The sequence below is a fragment of the Triticum aestivum genome, chromosome 7A (assembly GCF_018294505.1).
Source record: "Triticum aestivum cultivar Chinese Spring chromosome 7A, IWGSC CS RefSeq v2.1, whole genome shotgun sequence".
In the NCBI taxonomy this organism is placed as follows: domain Eukaryota; kingdom Viridiplantae; phylum Streptophyta; class Magnoliopsida; order Poales; family Poaceae; genus Triticum; species Triticum aestivum.
Window position 1 is genome coordinate 505,318,234 of NC_057812.1, and position 11,263 is coordinate 505,329,496.

General features: G+C 43.4%; 1 protein-coding gene across 7 annotated transcripts; it reads right to left on the minus strand.

Annotated features, from left to right (window-relative positions):
* Nucleotides 1–2,893: 2,893 nt before the first annotated feature.
* On the minus strand, nucleotides 2,894–9,640 carry LOC123147853 (uncharacterized). 7 transcript variants are annotated; one of them, XR_006473488.1, is made up of 8 exons: nucleotides 8,953–9,638; nucleotides 8,737–8,820; nucleotides 8,224–8,357; nucleotides 7,956–8,148; nucleotides 6,389–6,467; nucleotides 4,093–5,258; nucleotides 3,855–3,984; nucleotides 2,943–3,403 (listed from the first exon to the last, which is right to left on the minus strand). XR_006473488.1 is itself a non-coding variant. In XM_044567166.1 (4 exons), the coding sequence occupies exons 2-4, from the start codon at nucleotides 4,353–4,355 to the stop codon at nucleotides 3,152–3,154; spliced, it is 645 nt and encodes a 214-aa protein (XP_044423101.1). In that variant the 5' UTR covers nucleotides 4,356–5,258; nucleotides 6,389–7,949; the 3' UTR covers nucleotides 2,894–3,151. The 7 variants fall into 7 exon arrangements, 2 of the variants coding, with proteins under 2 accessions (XP_044423101.1, XP_044423102.1); XR_006473486.1 differs by having other exon boundaries at nucleotides 2,948–3,403; nucleotides 8,509–8,820; nucleotides 8,953–9,637; XR_006473487.1 differs by having other exon boundaries at nucleotides 2,944–3,403; nucleotides 8,737–9,640.
* Between the last annotated feature and the right edge of the window lie 1,623 nt (nucleotides 9,641–11,263).

Sequence of the window (11,263 nt, forward strand, 5' to 3'; positions counted from 1 at the left end):
CATACAATATTGCACTAGGTTTCATGGTTTCATATGCACATTGCTATAGCTTCATTATTTCATTGTTTATAGGACCAATGCTTAGCTTTATTTCCCATTGTTTCAAACAGGGGTTTTTAAATGCAATAAACCATGTTTTCCCCAATTGTCCACAAAGATTCTGCCTTAAACATATCTATCAGAATTTCCAAACTGTCGGTTTTAGAGGTGATGAATTAAAGAAACACATGGATGCAGCTAGCTACTCTTATACTGAGAATGAACACCTTGATGCAATGAATGCTTTGAAAAGAGAGTGTAAGGCTGCTTGGACATGGCTTCACAAAATACCTGTTCATACTTGGGCTAGGCATGCTATGGATTTTAATTGCAAAACTGACCTAGTAGTGAACAACAGTAGTGAGGTGTTTAATAAAATGATATTAGATGTTAGAGGCAAGCCAATAGTGACCATGATAGAAGGAATTAGGACAAAATTGATGGTCAAATTTAACAAGAATAGAACAAAGACAGAGACAGCAAATTGGGAGATTTGCCCTACCTATGCTGAAATGTTAGAGGAGACAAAGTACAACTCAAGGTGGTGCCAGACTTTGATGGCTGGTCCTGACATCTACCAAGTGACTAGTGGAGAAAACACCTACTCAGTGAACTTGCTGGACAGAACATGTGGATGTAGGAAATGGGATATGACTTCTATGCCTTGCCATCATGCAGTTTCTGCAATAGTGAAAGCTAAGTTGCAGCCAAAGGACTTTGTTGCTGATTTCTTCAAAAAGGAAATGTATAAAAAAGCATTTGCACATATCATATTTCCTGTGCCTAGTCCAAACCTGTGGCCAAGGACAAGAACTCAGGACATAGAGCCTCCGGTATTCAAAGACAAGGTTGGGAAGCAACAAACAAAGAGGAGGAAAACCCAATTTGAGAAGCCAGCACCAAGAGATACATCTAGGATGGCATTTATTACTTGCAGCAACTGCAAACTTGTAGGGCATAGATACAATGTTTGCTCCAAGCCCCTCAATCCAGCTCTTGCTATGAGAATGAACCAGCATCAAGTTGGTTATAGTAGCATCTCAATTCTCTTTATTTTGTCTCCATTGTAACTCACAAGCCTTAACTGTTTTTGAAATGCAGCCAAACAGGTCACAGGCTTCTACTTCAACAACAAATGCATCTACAGCTGCTGCACCACCAAGGAAGAGGCCATCTTCATCTACTACTGCACCTACAGCTGTTGCACCACCAAGGAAGAGGCCATCTCCATCAACTGCTGCTCCTACACCTGCTGCCACTACACCTGTTGCTCCTCCAAGGAGGTCTCCTAGGAAGAAAGCTACACCTGCTGCCACTACACCTGCTGCTCCTCCAAGGAGGTCTCCCAGGAAGAAAGCTACCAATGCTGGTACAGCCTCTACCTCTACTGCAGGAAACATGTCAACTTTTCAAGCTCCAAGACAGAGTGGAAGAAAAAGGACTTCTTCATACAAGTTGAAAGAGTACTTCTATGCTTCTGGGAACTAGATGCCTTTGTCTTTGTTGGCATGTGATGGCTTTGTGTTGGCTGTGAACTAGATTATGCCTTTGTTGGCTTTCAGAACCTACGATGTCATTGTTGGCTTTCAACTAGATTATGCCTTTGTTGGCTTTCAGAACATATGATGCCTATGTTGGCTTTGAACCATTGTTGGTTGTGAGAACTTGGATGTTTATCTTAAATGTTGGCTTGGATGGATGTGAGAACCTGACAATGTTGGTTGTCTTGGATGTTTATGTTATATGTTGCCTTTGGATAGACTAGATGCTGAGTTTGTTGGCTATGATGCTGGTGATTCTGGTGACGATGATGCTTACTATGATTCTAGGGTCACTCGGCGTCGAAAAACCCACCAAAGTGAGTCTAGGGTCACTCGGCGTCAAAAACCCATCAAAGTGAGTCTAGGGTCACTCGGCATCGAAAAACCCACCAAAGTGAGTCTAGGGTCACTCGGCGTCGAAAAACCCACCAAAGTGAATCTAGGGTCACTCGGCGTCGAGAAACCCACCAAAGTGAGTCTAGGGTCACTCGGCGTCGAAAACCCCACCAAAGTGAGTTTAGGGTCACTCGGCGTGGAAAAACCCACCAAAGTGGGTCTAGGGTCACTCGGCGTCGAAAAACCCACCAAAGTGAGTCTAGGGTCACTCGCCGTCGAAAAACCCACCAAAATGGGTCTAGGGTCTATCGGCGTCGAAAAACCCACCAAAGTGAGTCTAGGGTCACTCGGCGTCGAAAAACCCACCAAAGTGAGTCTAGGGTCACTCGGCATCGAAAAACCACCAAAGTGAGTCTAGGGTCACTCGGCGTCGAAAAACCTACCAAAGTGAGTCTAGGGTCACTCGGTGTCGAAAAACCCACCAAAGTGTGTCTAGGGTCACTCTGCGTCGAAAAACCCACCAAAGTGAGTCTAGGGTCTATCGGCGTCGAGAAACCCACCAAAGTGAGTCTAGGGTCTCTCGTCATCGACAAAACCAACCAAGTGAGTCTAGGGTCACTCGGCGTCGACAAAACTAGCAAGTGAGTCTAGGGTCTCTCGTCATCGACAAAACCAACCAAGTGAGTCTAGGGTCTCTCGTCATCGACAAAACCAACCAAGTGAGTCTAGGGTCACTCAGCGTCGACTAAACTAGCAAGTGAGTCTAAGGTCTCTCGGCATTGACAAAACCAACCAACATCATCAGATTCAGCATAACTGGAAGATTCATACATAATCATAACTAATGAGTACCATATTACACGATACTGCTTAATGCTGAATAGGTACATTACATAACCATAATTCAGATATTACTAGATCATTCATCTAATAGTAGTCATTACATAACCATAATTATAGTACTCATCATCCCATAACCATGCTGGTGGTACTAATAAGCAGCATATTGCATTATACTGCACATTCATCTAAGATGGCCTTGATCCCATTCAGCTTTAGCTTGGTCTGCTCCACAACCTTCTCAAGCTCATCAATGTGGGCCTGCAACTTAATCTTCTCTTCAGCAAGCTTCAACTTCATGTTCCTAATGACATTGGCTTGAACAACTGTCAGGTTCTTGAGCATGTCATACTTCTCCTGCAGCTTGCTCTCTTAAGGTTGTTTTGCATCTTACCTCACTCCATCTGAGCCCTCTGCTCCTGTGCATCCAAAAGACCATTGACATCTTCAACCAACCTCTCATAACTTGCCTGCAACTTGATCTTCTGTTGTGTCAGATTGTGAACAGCAAATGAGCTTTCCAGATTGTCCTCAATCTTGCTCCTCCTGCACTCTTCATACTTATCCCACAACTTGGTCAATGCATTCTCCATTGTAGCTGGCCAAAATGGATCAACCCATTCAACTAGCCCACAGTTTCTTCCCTCCTATAATATTAGTGTTAAACAGGTATAAAGTAACACAATGCTATAAAGTAACAAATGGTGTAAAGTGCCCACTAATCCACATGCTATAAAGTAACAAACGGGTATAAAGTAACAGAATGAGTTAAACAAACAGGTATGAGCTAGCTATATGACACAATGAGTTAAACAATTACAGTGCTCACTAATCCACATGCTATAAAGTAAGAAGTCTCAATCGGTGCTCCCAACCCTATGCACATACTGGCATATAAACAATGACCTCACAAACCCACCACTATCACAGAAAATACATAACTAATTAGCAACATAACTAACATGCCAGATCTGCTAACAATACTCTGCACATGCTCACATATAAACAATGACCTCACTGAGCAACTAGCACACCAGATCTGCTAACTATAAAATCAGCACTAAACAGTGACCAAATTAGCATAAATTTGGCACATACCTTCACAGCACAAGCAAGGAACCTCCTGCCAGTATGGATGCCCTGGAAAGCAACACGCCTCTCTGCTGGCAGGGAGTTCATTGCACAAAGCATCAGGTTTAGTGCCCTCGAAATCGGAGTTATCCATGGTCTTAGGGATTTGGAGGTGCAAAGGAAAGGCAACAAAACTTCAGATCAAGCTCAACAGAAAAATCCCCAAATCGCAGTCCTAACCCTAGCTTGAGCTCTAGCAACTCACCTTGATGATGCCCTCGTCTGAAGCTGAGTCGGCGTACTTGTGAGAGTTCTTGCTGCTGTCGTCATCAGACCAGGACACCATGGCGACGCGGCGGTCGGAGATGTGGGAGGGGACCGCGGCGGCGAACGAGCGGGAGCAAAGAGAGGGAGAAGGGCAGGAGAGAGTGAGGGCTGGGGGTGGGCCTGCACCGCTTCGGGGTGTTTGACCCGCCCGGCTCGAACCGGTGCGCCAACGACGTGTCGACGGATGCGGGCCCCTGTCATAAACGCACTTAAAACGGTCCAAATGAGCAACTAGTGTTTTTTGCAAAAAATTATGAAAAAAATTAATGTTTTTTGGCATAATTTCGTATATGTGGTTTCTGCAAACCAGTTTGAAGTGTCAATGTTTTCTGCAATTCACTCTTGGAGAGCTCGTCCGATGCGACGAGCCATCCATGCGAGGCTCCACACCACTCGGGGTTGCGCCGCCCGGTGGGCAAGCTAACCTTGTGGGTCTCGCGGGTGCCGATGAGGTTCCGAAACTCGCTGCTCCGGCAGTTGCCGGGTTTCCAGCTAATGAGCCACGGCGTGAGGCCGCGAGGGACGCCGGCGGCCGCTGCGGCTGAGCACCATGAAGTGCAAACGGCTGCGGCAGCGAGAGCTTCGAGGAGCTCAAGGAGTTGCAAGATGCGGCCAAGGAGATCGCTTGGGAGGTCCGTCCAGCCGCCGCTACTTGCAAAATTACTAGTGGCTGGGGCGCCACCAGGTGGCGCCTCTTGAGAGGCAAAATTGTGCGCACTAATCAAACTTTCATATTTGTTAATGTCTTTGCATGACAACATGTATAATTCAGCAAAAGAAAAAAGTGGCAGACCAGATGAGCGTAGTGGTTCGAATATAAGACACGGTAAAAACTGCAGGAGACAAGTGTTCATTCATAAAGCAAAGCAAGCGTAGTAGTTTCATAGATACTAACAGGTCTATTTAACAGAGAATATTGTGAAGCAAAACAAGAATTGTAAAACGGCAAGACATTTCAATTCCCACATTCAATTGACAGCGACCGACCAACTACCCATTGCAGTTTAGTGACTTGAGGGGAAATAAGATTTATTTTAGCCACAGAGAGAAATTTGCTTGGAAGTTCCGACACATTCGATAATCACCCATTGACTGCTTCCCAACCTGAAGCAAGAAAGAGAAGTACGACGAGTTTAGATAAGATGTTCACCAATATGAGTTTGATATTGGATGAGATAAAATACACAGAAATCCACATCATAAAACAAAACAATTCCAGGCAACAAAAAAACTGACATGCATTGTAATTTTCCCTGCATAAATAAAAGAACTATCCGAGCGTTGACCCGAAGTTCTGTATTGAAGCAGGTAGTCTAAAAATTTCAAGGTTATTTCATGTAACATCATCAATTTCTGGCTACAAGTGCAGAACAATGGCAGAACTGGAGAAGGAAAATAAATGAAAATGAAGCAGATCTGCTACTTCATTTATAAGTTTAAATAGTATGCATCATACCATTTCTACTCCCTCCGTAAACTAATATAAGAGCGTTTAGGTCACTATTTTAGTAATCTAAACGCTCTTATATTAGTTTACAGAGGGAGTATTTTCTAATAGCATTTAGACCTTACCCAAAATTGCATATTTGGTTATTACTATATTTGGTACAATCTAGATGGCAGGAAAACAATTATAAGACTACATTATATGCACATTTTAGTTTCTATTCATGAACACAGGTGAAATGCGTAACAATAATGTATGGTTTTCCTTCAACAGCTGATCTGGGAGTAACTCCTTCAGCTGCATACCACTGATCCATGTTTTGGGATCCTTATAGGAAAGAGCTGATGGGGTAGGAGATATACCACGTCGTTGAAGGTACCAGCATAATATGTGCCAACTAAACATAGATGATGTTTATGATGCAACAAATAAAAGACATAGATAAGCCCTTGCATGCTGGGCTGTGGTAGAGACATGATATATTGCTGAAACCAGCAATCATATATTTAGAAAATACACAACTTTATGAAAACAGAGAGAAACGATTGCAGAACTGAAACTCCTAATGTAGAGAAGGAAACTGCGAGAAACTGTCACTGACTTACTGCCCTTTCAGCAAGATAGTTAACTCACCTATGAAATAGTACAAAGAAACCACATAGATAAGGAAAATAACAGAGCTATAACTGCATGGACATAGTAATAGATTGATATCACTAAGATAAAAAATTCTTGCATACATCAAGATAAATGTAGACGAGAAAAATGATATGAGAGCCAAGCTCACCACTGCCCAATCCCACACCTCCAAAAAAGCACCCAAATTAGCATGACGGGCAGAAGTGTGATATGTGTCGTCTTAGATCCTGCAAATACTAACTGCGTTGTGAGGGGCTGAAATTTAATCTGGACACATAGGTCGAAGACATCGTCAAAACAACCAGTCAAAAACTTAGAAGCAATAAACTACAACGTTAGATACACTCACGGGCTAGAACAATACAAAGAGAAATTATCTCAGCATGCCTTAAATGTCCATCATCTATTAAAAAGCAACAGACCAGAAGATTAAATACTCACACAGTAAGAATGATACAAAAAATGCTCCAAGAGATCTCACATGCCCCCAATGGTTTTCATAAAAAAAACAGCAAGACTGATCTTAGAAAATTGCTCATGGATTAACATAGGCACTAATCACAGACTGCCAAATGTAAGGCAGTGTTGTCAATACAGAGTTTCCGCAAAAGAAAGCAAGGAGAAGACCTGATTAGCAACAACACGTGATTCCACCGGATGACATTATTGTAGGTGTAGTTGCTAAATAAATGGTGATTATCCTGAATATTGACCCAAGAGCATAACCACTGGTATTGGATAACAAAGTCAGTGTTTCTCTGGACAATGGGAGAATAAATCAATGACACGTGAAGTGACAAGAAAGGATAAGAACCACCATTTTTTGGATACTAAAAGAATCCTAAATTTACTGTTATTAGTATATCATTCTGTCAGCCAAGTATGTACTGCGATCATTTGATTTTTACCATTCCATTGATGCAAAATCCCTTTTTCCACTTAACGAGGGTGCCTAACGATATCAAGGTTTGGTGTAGTACGAAAGGAAAGGTGAAACCCAGTTCCCTATGCCTGCCCACAGGCAAGTGGACATCATCTCCTTCCGTCTCAACAAATCTTTCCAACTCAGCGACAATGAAATCAAATAGTTCATGTATTTGTGCTTTTGAAAGTTGGTACTCGTTAGCAGGAATGTGGTAATAAATTAAAAAATAAATAGCAATTACTCTGTGTATGAGCGTATAAATAGTATACTCATAGAAATGTTGGTGAGGCACAATTTAATCGCAGAGCAATTCACTGAATAACTGAGTGCAGATATTATTCTTTTGGATCTTACTATTAGTAATGGAAATACATGTCTAATGGTTGGTGTGCTTTTTTTTGGTGAATGGTTGGTGTGACATGCATGTGGTAATAAACAAAGGAAATAAGTAGCGAGCCGTTTCATTCATGTGGGACGAAACAAAATAAAGATTACACCATAGTTTGATAGTGAAAAAGCATTGTCCATGTGTCCACATTGGTATTGAACAATATATCAAATATATTCTGTTCTAAAATGAGAATAGAAGACTCTCTTGTGGAATCTTAAGGGAAACTTTATTCAAGGTATAGACGTTCAGGTACCACTTGAAACCCAACATAGTTTTTTTATCCCCATGAACACTATGCCTTAAGGGCACATATATTTGAAGCAGTGTTGTACAAGGCCCCAACCTAGATAGAGCAAGACTGCAAAACAAGGAGATTCGGAGTGGATTGATGGAGCTTACCAGGCAGTCCGCACGCCGCCTTGAGCAAGCAGCTGCGGCGGCCCTACGCGTAGTCGCAGTCCGCACCGGCCTGAGCGCACGGGCACAGACAGGCGCACCACGTGCAGGCCATTAGCCACGCTATTATCTAGTGTCGGGGATAGAGATGGCGCCACTGGTTGCCGGCCCATCGCACACCTGTTTGCTGTGAAACCTGCCACCGAATCACTCGATCAAACACAAGAGAGTGGTGGAGGGGAAGGGTGATCAGACGGTAGCACGTGCGTACCAAAAAACTCGATGACGATGGCGGCGAAGCCATGAGCGTGATGATGCCCTCGGATGTCGTCCTCGACGCCATCTCTCCTCAGCATCGCCCTCACCTCGGGGAACCCATGGAGATGAGCTGGAAATCAATCTTAGCTGCACACACAAAAATTTCGTTTTGGTGGAAGATCTTGTATGGTGACTATTGTTCTATTTACGAAATAATATTTTCTTCAGAAAGAAAAACATCTTTCGTCAAACAAAAATGAAAAGGCAAAACATGCTAAACACTAAAATAAAATATTACCTCGCATCAAATAAAACAATTAAACAAGAGTACAAGACACCAGAATTGATTTTGCAGAGAGTCCTATTGTTGGGACTGTTTGATAGTGAAAAAGCAGAGTCAGTGTATCTACATTGCTATTGAACGGCACATCAAATATATTCAGTTCTAAAAAGGAGAATAGAAGGCTCTCTTGTGAAATCTAGTAGGAGGAAGTTTTAGTCAAATCTTGTGTAGACGTTCAGGTACCACTTGAAATCAACTCAGTTTTCTATCCCCATGGACACCAAGCCTTAAGGGCACGTATATTTTAGGCAGCGGGGCAGCCGATCACTGCAACACATCAATTCAGAAGAATAAATTTCACTGGCAGTGGGTTGGACGCGACCCTGCATAGCGAGCCCCAAACTGGATGGAGCAAGATTGCAAGAACAAACAGATTCAGAGTGGATTCATAGAGCTTACCGGGCAGTCCACACGCAGGCTTGAGCAAGCAGCTGTTGTGGCCCTACGCAAGCAGTCCGCACCGGTCGGGGCACACGGGCACTGATGGGCTTGCCGCCCAGCGCCGTCCGCTGCCGCTGTCGAAAAGGACAACAACACCAATCACCTGCGTAGGTGCTGGTCGCAGCATGGTGAGGAAACCTGCACCAGTCATCTCGTCCAGATCGCTCCGCCTCCCATGTCGATAGATCAAAACCTCCACCGCTGCCTTCTCCTCCCACTCGCTCCTTCCTCGGATCTGTGCCGCCACCACGACCACCCCCAGCCTCCTACGCCAGACGCGTCGAGGATGGTGGCGAAAACGAGTACGGGCTAGAGACGCGGGCAAGGAGGGATGGTCGGGAGTTTGTTCACCGGTGGCTGGATCGGGCAGCCGCCTCCAGCGGTGAGGACTACCACAAATCGAAATCGCCGCCGCCGGCGCGCGCCACCCCTCCGCCGGATTTGGAGCGCTGGCGCTTGAATCCCAATCGCCAAGCTTGCTTTCGTGTCGAGGAGAAGAAGGGGAAGAGGAAAGGGAGAGGAGAGGAGGCAAAGGTTGCGTGTGCGAGGAGAGGAAGATGAAAGGTGAGGAGACAGAGAGGGGGCGGCCGTATCCGAGAACGAGGCCAATACGCGTGCGCGCGACTGAACAGGACAGCTTGCCGACGTGGACATCGCAAGCGCTCGCCCTTATGCACAGCTGAATGGTTTTAATCTGCCATTGTAAAGAAAATGGTTTTTCTTCTGTCGTATATTTACAGAAGAATATTACTAAGAGAACAGACTAGATTGTTGATTAAACGCAGTGTACTACTCGGACAGGGAGTCCATGAGGATTCACAACTCGGTGGTTGACGGGTGTCTTCCCCGCTTCCTTATAATACTATACTACTCCGTATGATATATGCACACTTCTGCATATTCGAAAAAATAAAAGGAATTCACAACTCAGAGAAAGAACGCGAGTGTAGCGTAAAAAGAATCTCAACGGAACATATTCCGGCAAGCTCCCCTGCATGAATACTAACACGAAACCACAGCCAACCGAGAACCAATGAAAATTTAATTGATCCAAGAACTTGGATTTTTTTTCTTCAAAAATGACTTGAATTTTGTGTATCTTTTTTTTTTTGCGAGAAGACTCCCAGTCTATTCATTCTCAATCATGGCAGTACAACGAACACCAGAAATAATAAAAATGAGTTGAGTTTTATGCATCTTTATTCAAGTTCATGGGCTAACTCGGAGCTTACAGCTTTCGAAATACAATCAGCAATGTGTATGGATGTGGGTGTTTTTTGGGGGGTGGGGGACTTTTAGAAAGATCGGTCCCATATACCCCTTCTTCTTAGCCAAACATTGTTCAACTCACCTATTTAACCCTACTACCAATTATGTACGTGCAATGTAGTAGTGAATAGTGGCGGTGAATATCAACATATCAACACTTCATTTATTCAGCTATCCCCTTTATGTTCCTCTTGATCATTGTTCGGATTTATGCATAAGTTTCCTACAACATAAAAATGCAAAATTCAAATGCCATGAGTCACTAAGAAATGAGCTGAAAACAACAAAAATGTATTACTCGCAAAGGTATATAAATCGGTAAGTGCATGATGCTAGCGTTGTGCACAATATAGAAAAAAGTATTAAAAATGAAGGGGAGAAAAACAATGATGCATAATTGAGATATCTTTTTATACTTGCCTCGAAATTTTAGAAGTAAAGCCTACAGATCAAGAACATTTTAATTACAGTGCTTTGATTGATTGATATGGTGTTTATTTTTTGGAATGCTAATTACGGTGATTTGATTGTTGATACCATGTTTATTATTTGGAATGCTAATTGGTGATTCGATTGATTGATACCATGTTTATTTTGTGGAATGCTAATTATGCTGCTTTAATTGATACAACGTCATTGGAGTAATGTACGCCATCGGAACTCGCTTGTTTAATACTCCAGTAGTGAAGAAAATCCATCTTAGAATTGAAGAAGTCATTTAACTTCCTCAACTAATTGTCTGAAGATGGATAAAGTATCTTTACTTGTTAATGAGCTTGCTAAGCACCGTGGCACTGTCTATGCATGTTCCAGGTCTGTGGTGTTCGGGAAAAATCAACATGTCCCAACCTAGAACCTGCCATGATGATCTGCCCCGCATACACCACATCCTCTAGTCTTCGAGTCGGTGCCATCTGTGTTGCATTGACCCAACCCCACTCTGGAGGAAGCCAACACTCCCTTTGCCAGGGCTCGGGATTAGAGATATGCAAATCTGGCG